This window comes from Dermacentor variabilis, chromosome 8 (assembly GCF_050947875.1).
Source record: "Dermacentor variabilis isolate Ectoservices chromosome 8, ASM5094787v1, whole genome shotgun sequence".
In the NCBI taxonomy this organism is placed as follows: Eukaryota; Metazoa; Arthropoda; class Arachnida; order Ixodida; family Ixodidae; genus Dermacentor; species Dermacentor variabilis.
The window spans coordinates 42,373,453-42,398,074 of NC_134575.1; the positions used below are offsets into that span (position 1 = coordinate 42,373,453).

At 44.4% G+C, this 24,622-nt stretch overlaps 1 protein-coding gene across 1 annotated transcript; it reads right to left on the bottom strand.

Moving 5' to 3' along the window:
- Nucleotides 1-362: 362 nt before the first annotated feature.
- STUB1 (STIP1 homology and U-box containing protein 1) lies at nt 363-24,358 on the bottom strand. Its single transcript, XM_075702027.1, has 7 exons — nt 24,122-24,358; nt 17,569-17,767; nt 14,691-14,856; nt 12,137-12,203; nt 9,280-9,336; nt 8,454-8,570; nt 363-4,402 (listed from the first exon to the last, which is right to left on the bottom strand). The coding sequence occupies exons 1-7, from the start codon at nt 24,221-24,223 to the stop codon at nt 4,277-4,279; spliced, it is 834 nt and encodes a 277-aa protein (XP_075558142.1). The 5' UTR covers nt 24,224-24,358; the 3' UTR covers nt 363-4,276.
- Between the last annotated feature and the right edge of the window lie 264 nt (nt 24,359-24,622).

The window sequence follows — 24,622 nt, forward strand, 5'->3', positions numbered from 1 at the left end:
TAAAATGTGAAAGATTACTTTGAAATCCATGATGTTGCGCCAACATATGACATTTGACTTTCGGTGCAAAATTAAAAAAAAAAAGATGAAACTCTGACCTTCATTTTGTCTTCTAATAATCAACCTATCATCATGAAATTAATGACAAGTTTTCAAAGGCTACTTTATGTCTAAACTGACTTATTGCTTCACTTTAGCATTGTCCCTTTAGCTGCCTCAAGTGATTTCCTAATGAGAGCATTCCTGCATTTTTCGTCAATAAATACAGGAAAACTGGAATTTGGCATGCGCCCAAACTTCCTCAACAGGTTTGTACATAGCAGGACGACTTCACCAAACATGGAAACAAGAAAGACACTCGGTTTAACAGTTTGAAACTCGACCAGTGTTTATTTACACACATCGCTGTTAACTCGATCTCGAAAAGAAAGGAAGGAAATAAAAGATGTGGCAGCCCAGTCCACTCACTTTCATACCTTGCACACATACCAACATCAACGTCGATCAGACAGTCGCCTTGGTTGCCTTGCACAAATACACGACTGCTATCAGAGGCAGCGGCAGTATCGTTTATGATTCTCATTCACCAACGCACACTTTCCCTTCAATACTTCAATGCATGAACATACACACACCACTCACACAGTGTTTCAACGCTTGCACTTCGCTTAAGCCAGTGCAGAGCAGCTACCCGAAGCACGAATAATCAGGGACAGAGAAAGCGAGCAAATGCTGTGAAACACTTGGTGCCTGCAGCGCTGAAGATTGTTGCGCGATAGAAGCCAACTGCTTCATTCCAACTGTAACGCAGATACTTAGTGTGCTATGTGTCCTCTGTGCAAATACTTTATTGATCTGAGTCATTTGTGTTGACCCAGGTCACTGACCAGGTCAGTGTTGACCCAGGTCAACACTGACCTGAGTCAAATACTGACCTGGGTCATTTTCCAACAGCAGTGCAGAGTTTTCATGCTTGTGCCACGCACACATGCAATGGGCAGCCATTTCCAGCACCAAGCGACACCGGGAAAAGAAAGAAGTGGGGAGGATGTTGCATGCTAGTGTTCCCTGTTGATGAGCAAAACGTGAACAAAGTGAATGCAGGAGCCAACGTTTCAACAAGTGGACTTGTCTTCTTCAAGGCCTTGAAGAAGACAAGTCCACTTGTCGAAACGTTGGCTCCTTCCTGCATTCACCTTGTTCACGTTTTGCTCAATCGTCTTGAATTTCCATCTCCCGCATTCCACACAAAAGGCAAGCACTGAATTTATCGGTGTTGCGTTACCCTTCCAGAAACATTTTTTTTTTTGGTGCCAAGAGCGGCAGCGGGTCTGGGAAAACAAGTGATCCCCCAATACTTCCTATTGGCCCCCTAACAGCCCCCCCCCCCCCAGCACCGTGGAGTGTCAAGTGACAGAACAGCCTCCTAAAATTGTAATGAAAGTGGACAATCATGCTCTGTTCTCCCAACAAAAGAATCCTGGTGCCACCCGTGGCCAACAGGTTACTTAGTTTCCGAGAAAACTGCAACCTAAAGGGCTACGCAGTTCATCCGCAATTTAGATCAGCAACGACAAACACGGCTGCAACAACCTCGGATGTCGTGCTCTGCCGACTGTTTTGAGTCACGAGCTTCACACGGAAAGGTTACCCGCACTACCGCAAAACGGTGCCAATAGAACCATGTGACGTAGCAGCACCAGCCAGTTTGGCAAATTCAGCAAAATATGACCCAACTGCGTTAGTTTTCTGCTGCGATGCAACTTTTTTTGTCATCAGTGATTGACCACAGTTTACCAGTTATAAATGGAGGCATGCTATATGCCACGAAAGCTAGTGTCACATTTTCACAGTGGCTACCAATTTTCTCTTTCCATTCATGGCATTACCTTCAATATAAATAAAGTGTTGTAATCCATTGCTTTATCTCAATTTAATACTCGACTTTAATGTAGCATTAAGCATGGCTTTTGTGGTTTCCTGTAGAGTTACGAAGCCTTCACAATGTGGTCATCAATCCAGAACCATCTCCCAATGTAACAAAGAGCTCGGAAACTGGCTGAGGCTGCAAGTAGCCAATCAAATTTCAAGCAACAGCAGTGCAAACAGACACCACATTGTGTCCGCATCCCGTGCAATGCTAGTGGCTTAAAATACACCACTGCTGTTTTCTCCTCGAGGTAGCTCTCCCTTGGCCCTAGTTCTCTTTGCTTCGAGTGTTTGAGATTTCAAAACAGGGATCCTTTTGCCCGACTCCGTTCCTCTCCTATCATCCATAACTCATGACAGACTAATTCTGCCGATAACGTAGACGGAGCACCACTAGCGCCCCTGCCTAAGTGTGAATGTGGACTGGCATGGAATCGCCACATTATTCCAGCCCAAAATGTGCTAGAATGGCCAATGGCATCGCACCGGGAAGGGCACATTCAACACACCCTTTATCAACACGGAGCAATGGTGGTCTTGGACTTGCCAACTGCAAGGTCAAAAGAAAGATGGACTGCCCGTGCTCAGTTCAACAGTCAGATTGCTGCCAGACTATTTGCAAGATCAAACCGCATCCAAATCCATTGAAGAAATCAAACACTCTGAATTGATGTAGCCAGCAACAACAACAATGCAACATCGTGTCACTTTCACATGTGTGCGCAGACGGCGCTATGTGAGCTGACAGTCACATAATGCCATCAAGATGAATGACACAGGCTGTACCACACCACTCTGTTGGTGTAATATGTGGAAATCCAAACCACATCATCATCATCATTATACGCAGCTTGACAAAGAAAAGGTACCGACATCGATTCCGCACTTACGACGCAAGGAAGCCTGTGTCGGTGACTGCTGCAGTATTACGACAGTCCCACCACTAGACACTCCTGAACAAAGCCATACAAGTGAACGCAAGGCTTGATAATGGGAAACCCAGATCCCCACTTCATAACAGTGTACAAAACGGCACGCCCAGACAAACCTACGTTTACAACACACCAAGTTCTAAAAACAGGCATTCCTGGAACCGGGTACCACTGGGCTTTTTTGCCACTTTGGACTCTATGGCTGCAGTAGAGCGTACAAGTGCCAAGGCTAGTGCGGTATGGGACAAGCAAACCTAGAGCTATGGGACCATTCGAAGAGTAACGCGGATGCCCTAGGGCAGTAATGGTTCATCACGCCCATGACACTGGATGTATGTACAACTTATACCTTTACATGGGCGGTTGGAGAGAAGGCAGCAGGTCACTGACACAAAGCGACAAGACTGACTTAAAGGCTGCACACACCACGTCAATTTTCCCGCTGCCTCTTCAGACATAGACAAGAAGCTCACCTGAACCTCACAATTTCAAAACATTCCATCAGACGGTTATGGTGGTAACCACTAAGTCGTCGCGACCAGCACAGTGAGAATGGAACAGACGACGAGAAGGGGGACAGCGCCAGCTTTTCTCGTATCTCCCTTGTCGTCATCTGTTCTGTTCGCAATGTCCACTGTGGATGAGGCCCGCTTCCAGCAATTCCAAACTGTTCGTTTAAGTTTGTAGGAAAACACAAGAAACTTCTTCAGTGCAAGCTTCTATGAAGCCCGTGTGGTACAGCCAAGACCTTCCTCCGGTTGCCCACTGTAACACTTGCATTTGAAATTGACGGAAATCAAGACTTTCCAACTGTAACTCATCTGTGATTGCAGACTCTTCCAGACGCCACAGTGGGCTGTTCTTTCAGGATACTACCTTGCCGTTACGTTGCATTTGAAGTCCTGCTGTTGAAGACGTTGGGTGAAACGAATATGACACTGTGCAATCAATCAAGCCAAGACTGAACAACATGCTGCTCCAACGGCTCGTTAATTTCGTAATCGGAATGCTCAAAGAGTGAGTGAATCCATGCTACTAACCATTACAGCAGAGGCTCGCACAATGCAATTCACAGCTGTTACCAGAGTTGAGTGTGCATAAATCATTCACTCGTGTACATGAGAGACCGATCTATACGCAGGACTTGTTCAAGACCCGATTTCACGGGGAAACCTGACGACCAGCTGCGGGCATGTCGAGAACAGACAGGTGCGGACAAAGAAAAAAAAAAAGGAAAGAAAGAAAGAGCCCGCTGTCTGGTAGCTGCGCAACACACGCACGGCAGCTTAGGGAGGTGCCCACCAGCTCGGTCTTGTTAAGAGCGAAGAAAGCAGGTGGTGACATGAAATCGAAGCGGGCGACTTTTGACGGGACAGCGCACGGTCCTGTGCAAAGTCACGGCGGACGGGGCATTCTCAGTAGTCGAGGGCCCACTCGTTTTCCGCGAGGAAGCCGTCCACCACCTCCTTCATTGCCAAGTTTGGAATCAGCTGGTCCTGGGTCAGCGGTGTTCTCGTCACTGGGTCGAAGTGGCCGACCCTCTGTTTGCGATTAAAGAAAGGGAGACCGGTTATTTAGGTGCCATACGAAGCAGCAAGACGGCAGCTTGCATGCGAGTTGCCAGAGCAAAAACGTTGAGCCTCCTCACTCTCTCAAAACAAAGGGTCGCCACCCACCTTAATCAGGCACAAACACACACACAGAAGTACTCGTACACACATACAAAAAAAAATCAAGAAATGTGCGGGGCAACAGTCATGACTGTAGTTCAGTTGGCACAGCATTGCACACGTAAAGCAGTTGTGGGTTTGGCTCCTACCAGGAAATTTTCTTTTCTTCCATTTGCATTTTCTTTCTGTTTTGGAAAGGATATTAGCTGCACTACAAATTTAACCATTTTTAATAATTGTACACGTAAGAAAAAAGCACATAATATCCCCCCACACTGTTCTTGGCCCAACTGTCTCTTGGTTTCATACGCATGTGACCATAAATATACTTGGAAGTCAGCGCCTTCGCCTGTACTTTTTTCCTATGTATACATGTTTCCCTTGCGCTATTTCAGCCGCAATGAATTCACACCGACTAGCTTGAAACAAGCTATGAGGTTTTACGTGCCACAACTACTTGCCGATTATGAAGCAAGCCGTGGTGGGGGAATCCGGAAATTTGGACCGCCTGGGGTTCTTTAACGTGCACCTAACTCTAGCGAGTTGCTCAACTTTCATTTCTTCGAAGGCTTCTTATGGTTGCTACTAAAACTTAAGCCCCTTTGTTCCCCTAATCATCTGCCTGAATGTTAGCACGAAGCTATGGTGGAAGCCCATACGCATTTTGTACGGGGTGAGTGCTTCACAGATGAACCTGTGTCCTGGTCAGCAGATCAAATTCAGCACCACGAGCTGGCAAGCTAACCAGCAGGATAACACCTGGCAGCATGAGGGTCAGAATGAGCACCAAATGGCAACATTAAAAAGGCAAACGGCAATGAATATTTGGACTAGTACATAAAAAAGTGCACTTTCAGACAGCCTAGATATTTGGCAGCCTCTGAGCAAAATTTTACATTCAACGAAAAAAAGACAAGTCTTTTTTTCATCGTGCCTCTTCCCGACCAGACAGGATTCCGTAAAAAACCCTGGATATTAATCTAACATTTTAAATACGAGTAGATGAATCCCAAGAAGTTCTCAAAAGAAAAAAAAAATGATGTTTTTGATACCAAAACTGAAAAACAAAAACACTGCCGTCACCGCTTGCCGAAGATGAGGCAGGATCAGGACGCTGAGGACCAGCGAGTCGCTTCTACATAAGCGCCAAGGTTAGACGGCGCCTGTGGCACGGCGGAAATAGTGGGAGGCTGTGGTCTGGGATTTGCATCACGTACACTGAACACCTCCAGGCGCATGTGCCATCTGCTAAAGGTGCCACTTAAAGGTCCTTAATACGAAAGACAACTGCCAGCCCCGCAGATTTGTCGAGATTGCATCAAAAGTACATACTATTATTAAAGAAAAGCTTTCTCTGGGAATCCTTCCAGACTTTCCTGACCATGGCAGCAGGCTGAGCTCTACTACTGCTGTAGTGCTGAATATGTGGCTTAAAGGGCAGCGCTGACGTCTTGGCTACCCTTAAAGGTGTCCAGGCTGCTGGCCTCGTTTTCTACGAATTACTTGAGTGACTAAACAACAAATGATACCTAAACACCCCCACTGCAACAAAGATACCTTATAGAGAGCAATATTCCTGTAGTAAAACCAACTTTTCTCACCTTGCTATGCCTACTTTCGTAACCATTAGGACTGTACTATACAGTGGAATCTCGATGATACGAATCTCACGGGGTCACGAAAAATATTTGTACTAGCCGAAATTCATATCATCGAAACACAATTAAAACGAGCTAAATTAAAGAGTCAGAGGTGAACTCACTTCAGCACACGTACGTAAAAAGCATTTATTTCTTGAAGAAAAAGTCTCTAATGTCCTTCTGCTTCTTTTTCTTTGTCAGGTAACTTAGCAGACTTTGTTCAAATCCATAAAAACACGTGCTCGTGTCGTCGCTGATTTCATCTGCCGCCATAGCACGCTTCGGGACGTCGAGTGCGTGCAGCATTTCAGCCGCCGGTGGTGGTCCTTCGCCATCGCCCACGTCTATGTCGTCGCCATCATCGCTAGAATCAGTAGCCTCGCATGTGGCCTCTTCTACAAAGTCTTATACCGTGCGCACACCACAGGTGGCGAGATTGTCATCTGCTGTGCAAAAATCATCAGCTGTGCAAAAATCATCAGCTGTGCAAAAATCATCAGCTGTGCACTCGACATTAAGCCGTTCCCAATCCTCAATTGTATCTTCCGGCTCTGTGGGCACCTCTTCTGGACTCCCGAAGAAGCCGCATTTGCCAAAGCAGTTTGCTATGCTAGTCCGAGTTACCTGATCCCATGCCATAGCTATAAAATGGATGGCGTCCAAGAGGCTTATTCGTAGGTCGCCTTCGTCCTTTCAATCAATTTTAGCAAGTAGGTGGCCCACAAGAAGGCTCTTGAAATGGTGCTTTGCGTTCTTTATAATCCCAGCGTCAAGGGGTTGCAGGTGCATTGTCGTGTTCGCAGGTAAAAAGACAAGTTTGACGTTTTGAAGCGTTACTTGCCTCGGGTGGGCGGCGCACTGGTCAAGAAACAGAACAATCTTCCGAATTATGCAAGCCATCCTCCTGTTGAGGAGCGACAGAAACTCTTCGAACAGCGCCGCCGTCATCCATGCCTTTTTGTTTGCGCGATAGACGCATGGCAAATGACTCTTGCACTTGAAGCACCGGGGCTTATGAAACTTGCCAACTACCGTGAGCTTAAGTTTCTCCGATCTGTCGGCATTACAGCATAAGGTAACCGTAATGCGCTCTTTGCTTTTTCTTGCCTCCTTTGCATGCTTCGCCTTTTAAACAGAGGCTCTTCTCGGGTTGCAGGTTAAAAGACAGGCCTGCCTCATCGGCATTAAAAACATCACAAGGCTCATACTCCTCGAAGAGTGACGGCAGCTTCGCTAGCCAGCCGCTGACAACTGGCTCGTCAGCTTTTTTCGCTTCGCTGCAAACACTTTTATAAACAAGACGTGCCTAGTCTTAAAACGCTGCAGCCACCCACCTGAGGAGGCCTGGAATCCATCGATGTGTAGAGCAAATGCAAACTCGTCAGCTTTCTCCTGCAAAACTTTACCGTCAATATTTACACCAGCTGCTGTTACTTCTTTAAACCAAGTCAGGAGAATCTCCTCAAGCCTCACGAGCTGGGAGGTCTCGCTGTGCAACAATTGTGCTCAGTGTTGACGTTGTGAGGCCTAGCTTCTTAGCCAACTTCGTCCCCTTCCTCTTGGGATCCTCATCGACCTTTCAAAGAATGTCTAATTTCTCTTTAAAGGAGAGCGCTTTCTGCTTGTGAGACATAGCTCGCTGCGACTAGGCAAAGTGGCGCAAACACAAAGAACACGGCCCGAAGCACAGCAGCCACTCCGTTTGATGGCACACGGAAAAGGAGGAAAAGCACAAAAGCAACAAAAGCGCAATCACTTCAAACTCTTAACGCCCAGTCGCGTCCTCCGCGCTGTCCGGCGCCGCGTTCGTGCCGCCGCACCAAAATAGAAAGGGAGAAATCGCGCGACTGCGCTCTGTTCTCTTTCGCGGCTGTCGGTAGGGCGGCATTTATTCGTATCAACCAATGCGGGTCGAAAATCCATTCGTAACAACCGTTCTCTAGCACGTTGCAAAGTAACGAGGCTCGGCCGGGACCACAGGAAAATTCGTATCATCCGGAAATTCGTATTAGCCGAGATCGTATCATCGAGGTTCCACTGCGCTTGAAAGTGATAAACCAAAACTTGAAATGCCTTTACTGCTATGTAAAAATTTCACTGCCCTTATCGCATCTCATTGAAAACGCAATTCCCTTTCTCCGCTGCCACCATGGAAGACTAGACAACTACAACTGTGAAGAAAAGACGTGAGGGAAAACTTGGTGCAAAAGAAACCTTGCATGCGACAGCATGGGATAAAGAGAAGCTGGCGTTGGCAACAGACAGAGGCAAAAGTGAGTCACCTGTAAGTGCTCCTCGATGTCCCTGCGGTCGTAGGTGATCCCGCTGGGCGTGATGACAGGCTCGCGCATGATCTCAAAGCTGATCTTGCCGCACAGGTAGTCTGGCACGTCTCGCTTCTGCACATCAACACATTGTTTTTTCAATGTCGGAACATTCAAAAGAGAAAAAAAGTTCAACACATTTACCAGGCCGATAAGGAACAAACGTAGATGATGAATGCTTTACTACTCAGGCACAGGAAACTGAAGTGTAAGAATCAAGGCTGCCTTACAAGAAGATTTTAGTGTTTTACGTAAAAAAAAAAAAAAAACGCCATCACTGAAGGAATAAGACTGCAGTTTCACCCAAAAGGGGAAGAATTGATAGTAATAGCAAAGCAACAGAGAATTACATGGAGTAAGGTTCAGAGTTCCTTGGACCGCACATATTGTAGCGAAAATTTGCTAATTCTCCCCGCACTTTGGAAAGTATTCGGGACAGCAAGACAATGCGCCTGGAAAGCACGATGATGCGCCAGGCACAATGTTGTGCGTGTGTGCGTGTCGCGTACACACACACACACTAAAAAAAATGTTGGTCTGTGTCTCGCATGTGGAAGCATTCAAACAAGGTATGCGGCATTACTAGTGGAGCCCCTAATCCACTGATCATTATGGGTTTGGTAAAACCCATGTGCCTTGCCGATCCTAAATTATGTGCTATACAAGCTCGCAAAGTACACTGCTCGATTGTCAGCGGCACCACCCGGTTTGCTGCGTGGTGCACAACCTAGCAGACGATCTTGTCATTCCTTCAGTGGTGATGCAAGGCATAAATGCAACTCACTCTGCGCTTGTCGTCCACTTTTGCAAATATGTTGTTCAACTCTGATATGTACTTGTCCTGCAAAGAGAAAAAGGTACAGTTGAACGTCGTCATAACAACGTCGTATCCGACATGAAAATACCTTCATTACATCCAATATTCGTTATAAGCATATTACACTACACACTGATATTGGTGAGAAAGTTTTTGTATTTGCCTCATTACATCCGCTAATTCGTTACATCCACATTGGTTATATCAAGGTTTGACTGTATAGCCCCAAGGTAAAAGAAAGAAACCACAAAAGCCTTTCCAGTCATCTCATGGACATCTCAAAGTTAACGTTGGTTGTGTCCAAGCATCAGAGAGGTGCTTATTCTTTTCAAGATGCACAGGCCATGAAGAACAGTACTTGAACATAAATTACCACTGCATGTACGAAGTGACTCAATGTCTTTTGCGCCGCACTCTGAAGCATGTGACCCAAAGCCCTACAATGTAAAACTATTCTAATATGCTTTTATTCCAATCTCCTGACGTCAAATCTGCGTAACCGCTGATGCAAATCAAATCTGCGTAACCACCGACGCAAGCATCAGTCAGTGACCTGAAAGGTTGTCTAAAGGTTAATGAAACGGTCCCCTCGTTCATAAGAAGTCACTTTTGTTTGCTTTAAAAACGAATAACATTGCTTACACTGAGCGGCTTGTCTTATCTAATTGGCTGACAAGAAGAGAGGAGCACGCTCAAGTGGAGAGGGATTCGATGAGGCCAAGCCAGTGCACTGGAAATCGATAACCGAGTGAAGAGGGTGGCGCCGGCGTCTGCGATTGGTCAGCTTTTCCTTACTTAGCTTGCGGTGGCTGGTCGAAAATCGCGGGGGCATGCAACGGAAGGTTATGGATGCCGCTAAATTGGATCCTCAGCAAAGAAGAGTTGGCAGAGCCAGGTGGTAAACATGCCGAAAGTGCTCGAAAACACTACGCGGCCACGCAAAAGGTTTTGTTGTATGCAAATAAACCCATGCCCTCAGGCAGGTGCGAGTAGCCAGTGCCTGAGCGATCGGTGGCAACCATCTTTTATTCCTTTCGGAACGGGGCAGCCTGCGGCTATTCAGAAAAAAATTGAGTTTTGTTCGGCATATTGATACATCTTTAACGCGTACCCATCACTTTGACGCGATGAATTGGCTGCAGTCTGAAAACTTTTGACCAATAGCCGAGGGCTAATGCCGAAAAGGCGTCGAATCAGAAACAACTATTTTTCATTTGTTCAGTCCAATCATGCATAATCAGTGTGTACGTGTAATATCAGGTGGGGAGCTATCGCAGTTTTTGTGACGTCGCATGACAGACAGGCTAAGTGGGGGTTGTCCAAAAAAGTTTTCGGCCAATCGCGGAGGGCCGACTGCAGAACTGGAATTGAAAAGTTTGGAATAGCTTTACGTTACAGCGCCCCTGCCGATGGCTGCACCCTCAATCGCCAATCCATGGAAGAGTCTGCTCATATAACCCATGCAAATAAAAGCATAAAATAATGTTTGAAACTTTATCAATACAGCATGTCACAACAGAACCTCGCTCCCCCCCCCCACCTCATTCCAAGTTGGAAATGCACTTCCCTGCATGCACTTAAGACGAAATTATTCAAATGAAGACGTGCAAACCCTTGTACCTCATATAATACAGTATCTGTGAACGTAACCGCTGGTTAATAATCTGGTTGCGCCCCCACGAGCTCAGCATGCCGCCTTAAGAGGAGCTGACATGACACTAATGATAAAGCTCTGTATTGTCAGCACAAAGAAAACACCCACCCCTCAAGAAAATTTCATCCGCCGGTCATCACCAATTTCACTGCTGTTCTCGGGTATCAGGGGTAGCACAATATAACTTCGCAGCAGAGAGGAAAACATGAAATTGTGACTGCATCTTTAGTGGTGATTTGCATTGGTTGAACAGCAGCACAGGCAGAGGTTGGCAAGCAGTAGAGTGTACAGACGACAAAGGAAAGAAACATAAGTGAAATCACCGTTATCACCCTTTACTGCTATCCTGTCATGTGTCTGTGCACTCGTGGGTTTGTATCGCCCTCAGAGGAGTATATTGTAACTTAGCGTCCATGTTGTCCTCCGAGCTTGTTATTTTTGTGTTCTGCCTTTGTTCTTTGCTCAGTTGATGTGTTCCAGAGCTGCCATCGTTCAGAACACAGCAAAACATGAGCCTGCTTGTACAAAGTGTTTTTGAAAACCTGTAGGCGAACTGCCCAAACTGGCACAAGCGAGACTAACCTTTCACATGGCAAGTTGTTCGGTGACGAAGCAGCAACTTGGTGCAAACCACCGTCACTCAACAACTCACACTGTCACTAGAGCGAAGCTTTTCGTCTGCAGGTCAATTTACCTACAGGTGGAATGCTTTGTACAGGCAACCTGTATTTTCGCTCGCCCAAGGGGCAATCTTGACCCTCCCCCCCCTTTTTGTTTAAAAACTGAAAGCCGAGCACTCACGCAGGAGCAGCTTTGATGATGAATTGAATTTTTTGGTGCAGAAGCTGTGTTGACCAGTGCACCAGAATAGAGTTATGGAATGATCAACTCATTGCAGAACAGATTAAAACGGTGAACAGGGCTGGACAATAATGACTTCTTTGTGTTCTATAATCTCCACACACTATTAATTGCTGCTTCGAAATACATATAGTGACAGGATCAAGAGGTTCTTCTAAAAGAAGTTGAACATAAAAGAGCATGTCAAATTTTTCAAAAGTCACTGAAAAATTTAAGAGTAGCTTTCAACTGCAGCTGTTAGTGCAGAGGAAATCATCATCAGGCAGCAAAACGAACTTCAGAAAAGCAGAAGCAGTTTCATTAACGAACCAGTGCAGCCTCCACTCGTTCGATGTCCGCCTCGCGGGTTCCCTTCATCCTCATTTCTTGCACCCTCCTGGAAAATGAACAAGAACAGAAGACGTGCACGATTCCACAGCGCACGGGAGAAACACTGCAATTCTGCACTACAAACAATCGTACTTTGTTGTCGTAACACGTCAGGCCTTCAGATCTACTGCATATCTCTCTGTGCCCCATTTCATAATATTAGAGCCAGGGTTGCACAATTGTTTTCAGCGTGCTTCTCGCGCCATTTACAGCGATTCTAACACAGCTATTTGCCGAGGGCCATCACTTGGTCAAAACGGGCTCCACTGCATTGCGGAGAAGCCAACACTTCACAGGTGATGCCAACACTCCGTGGGACCTGATCGTGCAAGCGCAACTGACATCGGCACGGCAGCCGACCTAGTTGCTTCTTCCTCAATGCTACTGGCTCAAAAAAGTGCGTTCACAAGTGTTTTCTCAGTTAAATTGTGGAATCCATGTCAAACGACGCATTGACAGTTCCTGCAGTATGACGAGTTGTAAAAAAAAGACTGCTCACCAAGTTTCGCGAGCAGTACAAGAACAAGAATGCATGCAAAAAGGAAGTATGCAATGCACAGTCCTGGCCCACTGCGCCAGTTTTTACGGAGCAGCCTAGGCTGCTCCACAGAGCGATCGCAGATTGAAATGTGCTCTCGATCTTTCATTGGAACACAGTTTCTTTGAGAAAGAGCAGGAAAAGATGCACTGACTCCGCAACTCGACTTCGCCGTTAAGTTACAGGTGCATTTTCTCCATGTTCCCAAAACAAGGTTGCTGATGCTGTACATCTGGCAAATAATAATCAATTGTGCTGGTCTTCATGCTGAACCCGAGCTGTGATCATAGCCGGAATGTTAAAAGTATATCAGCACCTCCTGCCTAAATACATGGGAACAGAGAAATCATTTCACTCAGCAGCCATTGCGTTGAATTTGACAAGGTCTGTTTCATTTAAAAGAAAAAGTTAGAACATACTGAATGCAGTCAGTAATTTTTTAGTTATGTCATCAATTCTATAACAAACACTGTTCGATATTGCAAAACAGAAAGAAGAAAGAAAAAATAAAAGAAAAAGAAAACGCATGAAGCATCAAGCTTGCACCTCGATAACTCAGCAACAAAACACGATATCACAATTACATAAATTGCATCTACTGTGACACCTAAATCAGACAAAATTGCTATATCATACACCACTCTAATATAAGTCAGTAATTTGCAAAAGCCCCCATAAGAATTTGCAAGACTTCATGCAAGCAGTAAACTTGCATATCAAATTTGACCATTTCAGATGTTGTAACAGATGCAATTTAAAAGAGAACTGCATTATTTGTTCTTGGCGGAGAGTTACAAATTTGCAAAACTTCAAGCTTCAGTTTTTCTTTGATACATTTGAATTTTCTCCAATTTCTTTAAAACCTACAGGGTCCCAGGTCACAATTCTGCTTCCTACAGTGAATGGAATCCAGTTTTCTCTCTTATGTGAGGCAAATGCAATTCAACAAAGCTACATCACTGTCTAATCGGAGTGTTTATTTGTTTTACATATATCTGAATAGGTGGTCAGACTTATCCCTCAGCTAAAGCCTGCTCTTAACATAAATGTTTGTCGCTGTAAGCTGATATGGTGGCACCGGCATTCGTAAATGTCGAGCAAGAAAGGGCAAAAAGAAAAGTGAAATGAACGACTGCAAAATATGGCCCCTGTTTACCGACACCTCTTGAATTCACAATGGCAAACTAGCCTCATGAAAGTTAACATCTTCAATCGGAGGCAGGAAAAACAAAGAAGCAGGAAAAAAAGAAAAGAAAGATAAGTGAGTAAGCAAACAGTTGGCCACAAATGTTTACGGAACATGGGTTCCATAAAAATGCAAACTTACAATCTGTTTAAATATAAACCCCCATGCAAGCGATCTTGTACGCGACAGCGACAAGCGACGCGATGAAGATGGCTGTCGCGTTCGCTCGTCGCCTACAAGTTGCACCCCATGCGAGCGATGACTTTGAGCGACGTCTCCCCAGTGTTGCTGGTATGAGGGCAGCAATATAGGCGCTGAAACTAGTGTGATGAGTGCTTTATTAACTTAAGTTCATGTGTTTTACTGTAAAAAGCAGCATAAAATATTTCTGAAAGTCTTGCAGTAGGTTCTTATCCTTGCACGTATAAAAATTCAATCGTTTGCTCGTTCAGTGCGACAATCGGAAGTACTTGAGTTATGTACATCCAATCCCGGCTTCGCGCGACAAGGCCGAGCGATCTGTTCATGCGATGGCCCGATCCGTCGCTCGAAGTCGTCGCTCGTCACTGTCGCGCACAAAATCGCGCTCATGGGGATTAGCCTTAAGGGTTGACGCTTCCAATTTAATGAATCGGCTGTCTAGGTCGCAGACACAACAACAGACCGAGACTTTAAATTCGAAACTATGTGCAGATATTTCGCGATAGTTCCGCTTTCTCGTGTATCCCATGTCCCACGAACTTTTTGTGGCCGACCGCAGCGCTACGCACTTCTGCTTGTCGAGCAGGATCAGCTGGTTGAGGTAGGTCTGCAGCTCGATCTCCTGCTGGAGCCGCTTCTCCTCGATGAGCTGCCAGCGTCGCTTGCGCGCCAGCCGCAGCTGGCACGCAATGTCGTCCCCAAAGTTGAGCTTCTGCTCACGGGCCAGGTCGTTGGCTGCACAAGGTCAACAAAGAATTTGTTCGTGACCTGTCAATGCAACAACAGACAAAGACGAAAAACAACAGACAATCACGCAGAAGTCCTTGGCAAAACGGGTCTTCATTTACATCAGCTTATGCTATCACATACATTGCAACTTGGCAAACTGACGGGCCCTAGTCACCATAAGCTAAGAAAAAAAAAATCAATTTGCATGTTACAGTAATTCTTCATGAATTATTGTGACATGCGAATGGCTTTGCTTACCAAAGCAATGACACCGCAAGCATGCCACTGCTGCATCACAGGCACTCGGTAAGCATAGTGAACAAATTTCTTGCAAACTGACAACGTGAAATTGACTAATGAAGCGGGATGTTAGCAATGCCAAGTATGAAATGTGATCTTCTGTTCCAGGTTACAGGGCAAGGCACCGATGAAATCAGGTTCTTTACAGGTGCACAAAACATGTCCAGACATGAAAGGAACATCACACTTTGCCTGACTTCATGCACTGAAAGATAACGGGAACCAAAAATCTCAAATTTTTCTTATATGCTTGCAGGGAACAAAAGGTTCATGCCAGGCTCCGTGTGCAAAGTTAATTTTTTCCTTTGGTATTTTTTCACCAAGTGTTTTCTAAAAAAATGTTTTCTAAAGATGGTTTTTTGTTATGATTATCTGAGGCACTCTTTCAATTTCAATGAAGGGGACCTTGGCACAATAGTGAAAAGCAAATTCTTGTTTAGACTCATACTAACTGTGCTGTCAGAAATATTTGCTTTCCGTGGTCACAGATACTTTTATTTATTTATTTCATACTCGTTTCCCAGCAAATTTGTGTTTAACAAGCTCACAATGAGCAAGAATTTAATCTATAAGTTTATAAGTTTATAAAAACACGAGCTTGAAATTTTCACAAACCCTATAAATGGCTTCAACTGTTCACAATGTCCAAAGACAGACATAAAGAAAGTTGCAGTTCTGCCCATAATGTCAAGCAGTGTTGCGATAGCTTGTGCAATATTACATGCAGTAAAGTTTTGTACTGTTTCGTGTGGTTTCGGTTAGAGCAAACATTCACAGATGCATGCTAGCCATCGTCTTTGGAGATGAAGTTCAAGTCATCTTTGTTTGTGGAACTGGCGCAGATAGAATCTGACAGGCAATCTGTGGTTCCAGAGCTTGAATCCTCGCAGGGTAACTTTTTTTCTCTTTTATTTACTGCCTCAAACTATACTGGCAGAGCATGCGTAACTGAGCACAAACGTTCATTTGCCTGTGGCACATCGTCCAACCTTTCACTACGCAGTCAAAATTGCAAATGCACTCTGAAATTTGTAGACAGTGCAGTTCTGTTTGGACATAAGAATCCAGAAATATGCATTACGGTCAATGCTTGGCATACCGTTAACAGCGGTAGCACATGCTTAATTAAGTTAGCCCTCGATTACTTTACATAAAGACGAATTGTCATACCTTAACGGTTATCTTTCACGAGTGCCTGCACGAGTCCACGACTGGTGCGTTTGTGATGCCTATACTTGAGCATGTGCAGATAAGTTTCGTGTCCTCCTTCTCTTCTGCCATCGTGCGGCCTCTCACTTGATAACGAGAGTTTGCGTTCTGCTTTTTGTTTTACTTGTGAAACCATGTTTGCACACTTGCCTTTCGGTAACGTGAATTCCTACCAACCTGCTCAACCTTTAGTCATTCTTGTGAAATACTTTGGGATTCCTGCGTTGGACACCGGCGGGCATCAACATAACCAGAGGAGTGCGCGCATAACAGCTATTGCTGCACACAACAGCACGCTGCGTAAAAACATAAGTTATTAGAAACGGAGCGCAATTAACACACAAACACAGATGAAGTGCAGACAGGCCAAGCGACAGCAACTGCTCTATTACGCCTCCGAAAATTCGCCTCTACACTGCACACAATACCTGGAGGACATGCGTAGCACCACAAGGGAACAGATGAAAAACAGGCAGGAACTACTATATGGGTGAATTTTGAAGGCCTAATTAAACAGTCGGTAGCGTCGCTCATCCTATCTATACTTCGTCTGTGCATGTGTGTTAATTGGTGGCCACTCTTCTAATAGCTACGCTTCAGCAACGAGCCCAGCAAGAAGTATATTTATACGCCAAAACAAGTTTCAGCTTGAAAGGGTGCGTTTTAATTCTGGCCAGAATAAGAGACAGGCTAGGTAGATGGCTAATAAGACGGCTCTGAGTGCAAGTAATGGAATGCATTTGAAACCGCCCGAAAGACGTCATTACGACATGACGCCACCTTGAGACAACAAGAAACGGCTATGAAATGGACTATTTTAGTACTTTGCATGTGTAAACCTATGAAAACACAATGTAGCTTAGATTAAGCGCATAGGCAAGCATGACTATGTTTTCTTGTGCGCAGACAAACCTTCCTGTTGAGTTTCCAAGCTTCCTGTTTGGCTGCCATCTTGTTTGGACAGCAAGGTAGCCTGCATCGTTCTTGACTTCAATGCTGTCTTCTTTGACGCTTTCGTCAGAATTGGGATGAGACTGAAGATGGCGGCTGTCCAATTAGCTGTCTACTTTGCCGCCAACGGCGAATATTGGAACACAGCCAGAGAAGGAGCAACAAAAGATTTGGGAAGCTACTTTCAACAGAACTCGCACATGATGGCTTGCTCGTTGCGACCGGGTCAAAAATGCAACCAAGGAGCGGGCGACTCACCCCTCTGCAGGTACTTGACGGCTTCGTCGTAGTTGTCCATCTCCTGCAGTGCTTGACCCAGGAAGAAATGGCCCTTGACCGAGCTGGGGTCCAGGTCGAGCGCGCGCCGGCAGTCCTGGCATGCCAGCTCCCATTGCTGGAGCTTGAGGTAACATAGCGCCCGGTTGGTGAAGTAGGTGGCCGTGGATGGGCTCTTGATCTGCAGGGAGAAAACGAGCAAATGGCAAAAGAGAAGCAAAAATCATTCGAAAAGGAAAAACAAAGGAAGGAAAGTTATCAGAGCCACCCCTCCCCAGGTTGTCCGTCTTAAGCAGACAAACAAGTAGACGTGATGCACAGATGATCACGTCTGCAAAGTATTACAGTGCTGCGCTCCAGCAAGAACAGCGAAAATTTAAAAGCAAACGTTGTGCGCCTTCTATCTCGAAAAAACACGCTCTCGGAAAGAGTCACGTTCACATGCACAAATGCCTCTCTGCAGTGTTTGTTTCGTCGCTCACCAGGACTAATCATCCAATGCGGAAGGCACGTCGCAAAAAGGGGGGAAAAGGAGGCAGGATTTGACACCATGGTGCATCCTTTGGCTCCAGTACAAGAGAAGAGGGAAGGAACACCACTTGAAAATGCTACCAGAGGCAGAGGGGGGGAGTGCCTCCAGGGCAGTGACGCTCGCCTCACCGGAGGCGTGGTAGCAGGACGGTCAATTTCTACTACCTTGTCCAATAACGAACCAATATAGAAAATTATTTCAGTGAAATGCTCCTTTGATGGCATTTGACAGCTTCCAGCGTACAACTAAACTTTGCACCGGGGCATGGTGAGGGGCCCTCTAAGAGCAAGCTTAGGCTCGGGAGCTCCTGTCTAAATATGCAGAAAAACGGAAAAATTGTTTTCTCAGTCACGGCCGCTGGATAAAAAAAAAAGGTGCAGCCTGCCACGTCAGGCGGGCTGCAATGGGAGCGAATGTCTCAGCCGTAGTTGCATTCTCAGCCGCTTGGCTGGGCCGAACAGTGCTAGCTCTCGGGTACGCGACAAGTTGCGTCCCCAAGAGCTAGCATTTTTTTTAATCTTTATTTTTTGTTTTTATCCAGCCGCCGTGTCTCAGTGTTCCCTGCGCTGATTTTGATGAGGTTTGTTGCATTTAAAACGAAAAGTTCGAGATATGGTAAATGTAAGACGCAGAATTTTTATTTAGGCTGTGGATATTTTATCAGGAATTGTTCAATACTGTTAAAAAAAAGAAGAAAAAGAAGAAAGAAAACTGAAATGCCAACTTTTCGACTATGTAACACAGTAATAAATAACAACATCACACTTCTGTGAAATGCACCTATTGAGTTATCTCAAGCAGAGAACACCGATGTATTATACACTTTCTCAAGTAGGACTTTCGGAAAAAACCTTGAAGACAGAATAAATTTCACGAAAGCTGTAAATTCACACATCAAATTTGTTTGCTTCAGTTCTCCAACAGACACAGTTTGGAGAGCTGATTATATTTGTCTTTGATACAGAGTTACAGATTTGTAAACGCTGTGCATCTTGTTTTTAAGCTTGCCAATTTCAAAAAAAAAAAAAAAAGTTTTTATAAACTATGAGGTCCCACATTAAAATTCTGTTTTTTACAGTTGCTATATTTACCTTTTTCTCTTGAATGCAGCACATATTATTTAAATCGGTTCAGGATTCGTGCAGTGAGAACATTTCTGTGTTTCATATGTCTTCCAATAGAGGAAATTGGAGTTGGACCCCAACCTAAAGTCTTTTTTTTTTGTAATTATAAATTTTAAAATAAGAAGTTTAATTTACGCTTCTGTAATGGTAAAAGAGCCACTCTTACCTTGATAGTACTCTTGGTACGGGAAATATGTAACCTCCTTCCCCCCCTTCCCAGTGAAAGATAAAACATCACTTTACGACTCTCAAAAAAAAAAAAAAAAAAGATTCAGTTATTCCCCTGCACATTCCTTGGTCTCAGTCAGCTGAACTTTGCTCCCTCTGATAAGCAGGACACATTCACGAATGACGCATGTGAATCACATTCCTTTCTGTCTCATAGTAATTATATCTCACTTTAGGAAAAGATCATTATGCTGATTTCTCAAGAGAAGGCAGAATTAGTAAATGAGACAACTGAAGTTCAAAGTTGTCGCATTGTGGCAGTTGTAGAATTCCAGCACTTCTTATCTAAAACCATTGATAACAATAGCCAGGTAGATGCGGTATTTATTGATTTTCAAAAAGCTTTCGATATTATGTCCCATAAGCTCCTAGATGTAAAGCTCGCTGCATTAAATGTAAACGAAAACGTTCAAAATTGGATACGAAACTACCTAAACGGAAGAACCCAGTCTGTTGTTCTAAACAATGCTGCATCTTCACCAATAACTGTTTCTTCGGGCGTTCCTCAGGGAAGCGTACTGGGCCCCTTGTTATTTTTAATCTACATAAATGACATTGTCGAACTAATTACATCACCCATAAAACTATTTGCTGATGGCTGTGTGATTTACAGAGAAATTACCACTGAAGATGACATAGATACATTGCAAACAGATTTAGATAAGGTAGCGATCTGGTGTAAAAAATGGAACATGAATTTAGATATAGAAAAGTGCAGTAGCGTAAGCTTTTCCAGAAAATTATCCAAATGTCAGCACCGATATAACATCAATGGCATGCTTATCGACTTACAGTCGGAATATAAGTATTTAGGAGTCGATTTTACCGAATCACTCACTTGGCATAAACAGATTGACACTGTCATAGCAAAAGCTAGTAGGATGTTACATTTTATTCGCAGGAATTTTAAACAGGCAACACGCGAAGTTAAAGAAACTTTATACTTCTTACAAGTTAGAACAATACTTGATTATGCTTGTGTAATATGGGATCCCTATCAAGATTACCTCATTAATAGACTGGAAAAACTACTGAATCAAGCAGTAAGGTTTGTTTGCAATAATTACAGCCCGTACTCTAGCGTTTCCGAAATGAAGGCCACTTTAGGATGGGATCTACTACATATGCGTAGGCAGAAGTTAAGGCTTAAACTATTGCACCGAATATATAATAATCACACAGGTATTAATCGCTGTAACTATCTCCTGGAACCAGATTATATATCGACTCGCTGTGATAACAACAAAAAGACCTCAGCCTATAACTGCAGAACAAACACTTTTTACTACTCTTTTTTCCCCAAATCAATTAGACAATGGAACAGTTTATCAAATGATATAGTAAATGTGTCAAATAACGAACTATTCTATTCAATGCTGTGATGGCGCTCTTGTAAAACAAATGTATGTGTTATATATCTTGAAACCTGCTTGTTTCACGTTGCTTGTATGCCTTTCTCTAACAGCTATTGTAGTGCTTCTGTTTGTGAGTATATCTGTCCAAAAGCTTTTCTGTATCACCGGTTATATTTTGTTCCCCCCTACGTAATGCCTTTATGGCCTGATGTAGGTACTCTGTGAATAAATAAATAAATAAATAAGAAAACCAAACAATGTTGTCATGAAACAATGTGATCCAAAAAAATCTGTTCATGCCTTCAATCACAGCAAAAGTGCCATGCGGACAAATGTCTATGATGTTGACTTGGGCTAGCCAGATTTATTCCAAACTGTGAACATCTAAGAGACACCGACAACTGAAAAGACAACACACTTTCGTACTCAAACATGTTTTTAGATGCTTTACGAAGGAATAGACCTTTCTCATAATTCTAAAGCTACCTTATTTACCTTGGTCAACAAAGCAGTCGGCCCAGGTAATGCCAGCTAGTCATGTTTAGTGACATCTGTGTACAAGTGCAGGTTTGCTTGTGTTTTGACATTAAAAAATGTAGACATAGCTCTCGTGATGAAGCCTTACATGCAAGGCAAGCTCTGACATGCGCAGCTAGCACTTTCGTCCTCATCAGAGCCATGACTGGTGCCACCATTGTTTTGAAAAATATGCAGTGCATAGAAGTTAGGAAAAGAGTTGTCTACTCCAACTCATCGTAATTAGAAAAGGCTTCTGCTCATAAAAAAACATATAGCTATAACACGACTGTGTAGTCAGGCATCAGGCACACTTCGCTTTAATTAATGGTCTGCAACAGATACCCGCTAGATGAATAAATTCAGGGCTCCAAGTTGACACCCAGCTCACAAAGCTACCTTCTTTTTCATTTATTTATCTTTTGCATGAACACGAAAGATTAATATTGAGAAATGTGAAAAGTAGACTGGCCGGTGGCTTGCATCCACTGGTCGTCAGCAAAAGCTACTTACTGACTCTCCCCCATGCACGTACACATGCAAAAATAAAGGAGTTCATGCAGGTTTTTTACACAGGAATTCACCCATGCTGAGCTATAATTTTATGTTCTCTGTAAAAAAAAAAAAGTACTAAAAATTCTAGAATTAGTCCGCTGGCAATGAACGCAAGAAGCAGAGTCTGGTGCTGTATCAAGCGCACCTCTTGATGAATGTGTCATATTTGTGCTCCGTCAATGGGCTATTCTATGCCTGCAGTCATTCAGTTGCAGCGACAATCATGTAAATCGCAAGCAGCCAATAGCACGATACGACACCAAGTGCACTAGCTTGACGCTTGGAACACATTTTGAGCACACAGCAGCAATATTATGAAAGAGGTAACGCAACATATTTTTTTTTTTGCTAGCAATTGGGGGTTCTATAAATATGCTTACCGTCGCACAGATCACACTAACGCATGATAGTGTGTGCGTCTGTTTACAACAGCCACGTAGCTTGCTTAGTTGCATTGTGCATAAGTGCTTGTGCACCATTTGCTTGTGAAAGCAGGAGAACAACAGGTCACTCACTACACTTTGGTTATACTCAACACAGTAACAATATTTACATAAGCATGAAAAAAAAAAAAGAAGTCAGAATGACGTGCAGTTGTTACCACACAGGGGTAACCACACAGGGGATGAGCAAATCATACGCGGCTAATGTAAAAATTAGCATATAAGATAAGAACTGCACAGTTTAGATTCGAATACCGGCTTCTAACGTGGCGCTCGATTTCTACACATCACTGCGTACATGAAACGCCAAGATATCGAGCCTAATGATAGCGCTCGACGCTGGCAACACAGACGCACGCAGCATAAAACAATAAACTGAACCATGAAACACGTGGCTTGCACTGCCTGTTTGCAAACAAGGCCAACGCGAACGACCCACGTGGGCTGTTTACCAGGAAATCGTAGTAAAAAAAAAAAAAAAAAAAAGACAAACACAAACAGAGCAGCATGTCACTGGAAGCCGCGGCGAAGCTGCGGTTTAAAGAACACGTCCAGCCCGCCGAACCGGGGCATTGCAGCCCTTTTTTCTTTTTCTCTCTAAACAATGAGGCTGTTTTTAGAATTAAGCCGACCCCCCGCCGAGCAGACTTCAAGCTGATTCATGATCCACTGCCGCGCGCCCGAGGAAGCCGCAACGTGACACAGGCGTCGCAAAGGCTTTCGTCGAGGCAGAAGCCCCAGCAGCGCGGCAAACAAACAAATCTGCTGGTTCGGCAGGGACAGAGGAACCGGATGTTTTAATATCTCGGGAGAAGCTCGATCGTTTCGCTCGTACGCGACGAGACACCGCGCGGTATCTCGAGTTTGGCAGAAATTAATTGGCTTTCGTCTCTTGCGAGTCTTCGGCGCGACGCCGATGTCGACCGAGCCAGCCAGACCGAACGGGTTTTACCCGCGCTTCAATCAAACGTCCACAGACGATCGACTGCATCGTTTCGACGACTGACAGACGCCTTGCCGATCGTTCGAGGCACGCCGATAATTGCCGACGACGTTTAAAAAAAAAAAAAAAAAGGAAAGCTAGTTCTGCCGCTATCGTCTGGTCGCACGACGTGGATTCCATCGAAAACGAAAACAGCAATACAAACACGCTCGGCATGAGATAAAATGCGTCAAATCCGGTCGCAACGGGGGGTTTCTGACAGCTCGGAGAGTTCGCTCTCGGAATTCAAAACAAAAACGAACAAAAAACGAGTCCGTATTTTCAAAACATTTTGTTTTGTTCGTTCGCTTACGGGCGAAAACGGCCTTCGAAACACCCTGCACAGCAACTGCGCGACGACGGGGGATTAAAATTTCTTTCAATGCCATCAATAAAGGACGTTTCGCTTCCGCGTCGCATCAGCTGTTCTCAGTTGAAACGAACAGCAATTCTCCTGTTACATGTCGTCGAACGTGCCGATTATTGACAAGCAGCAAGTTCTGAACGCGGCAACGCGCTGCAGACTATTTAAATAATATAGCCAAACTCGTGAAACTGCTATCGGAGCTAGATTAACTGACAATTTTCGAGATGATATCGAGCGACTGTTCCGACTGTCGAAGAAAACCAAGTCCGTCTTGGCGTCGAGCTTTTTACACACCGTACGCTAAATTAATGCAATCACAGCTTTGATAATAATAAGCTCACTTACAGAAGGTCACTTCCGCGCGGAGCAGCACTGCTAAAACGTGATGACTGTTTATCGAAGAAAGGATTGCGAATGCGAACTTGAAACTTACGATGGCTTTGCTGTAGCAGGATATGGCGTCTTCGTACTTTCGGGCACTGAATAATTTGTTACCGAGGTCCTTCAGTTCGATGGCAGTCATAGTGTCTTTCATAATCCGGTCTCGTCCACCGGGTAGTCCACGAGTGAAGAGTAATTAAAAAAAAGAAAGAAAGAATAACTGCACTGCTTTCGTCGCCTAGCCGATCTGCCAACCTCCGGCGGCCGCCATTTATTTTCGGAGCTTCCCGCCAGGCCTCGACGTGGATTCATCAAAGTTAAAGGCTTAGAATCCCACGAGGGCGCTGGTAACAAGCCGCAGTTGAAAAAAAAAGAAAAGAAGACTAACCGTTCGGCATTAATGACAACTAAGTTACATTTATTTGGAAGTGGAAATATATGACGTCGTTTTTTAAAGCTAAAATGTAACTGTTGTAGATTAACAGCTCGCAAATTAGCTCTGCTAGCAGCCAATATCGAACATTGTCAGTTAAGTATGCTGTTATTGCGTTAA

Bases quoted from the DNA above. Each gene is read 5' to 3' on its own strand.
- STUB1 (XM_075702027.1), bottom strand. From the start codon at position 24,223: ATGAAAGACACTATGACTGCCATCGAACTGAAGGACCTCGGTAACAAA. The intron at 14,857-17,568 runs GTGAGTCGCCCG...GACCTTGTGCAG, and splicing joins CGTCAAGTACCTGCAGAGGG to CCAACGACCTGGCCCGTGAG. The intron at 12,204-14,690 runs GTGCGTAGCGCT...TTCATTTTCCAG, and splicing joins ATCCTGCTCGACAAGCAGAA to GAGGGTGCAAGAAATGAGGA.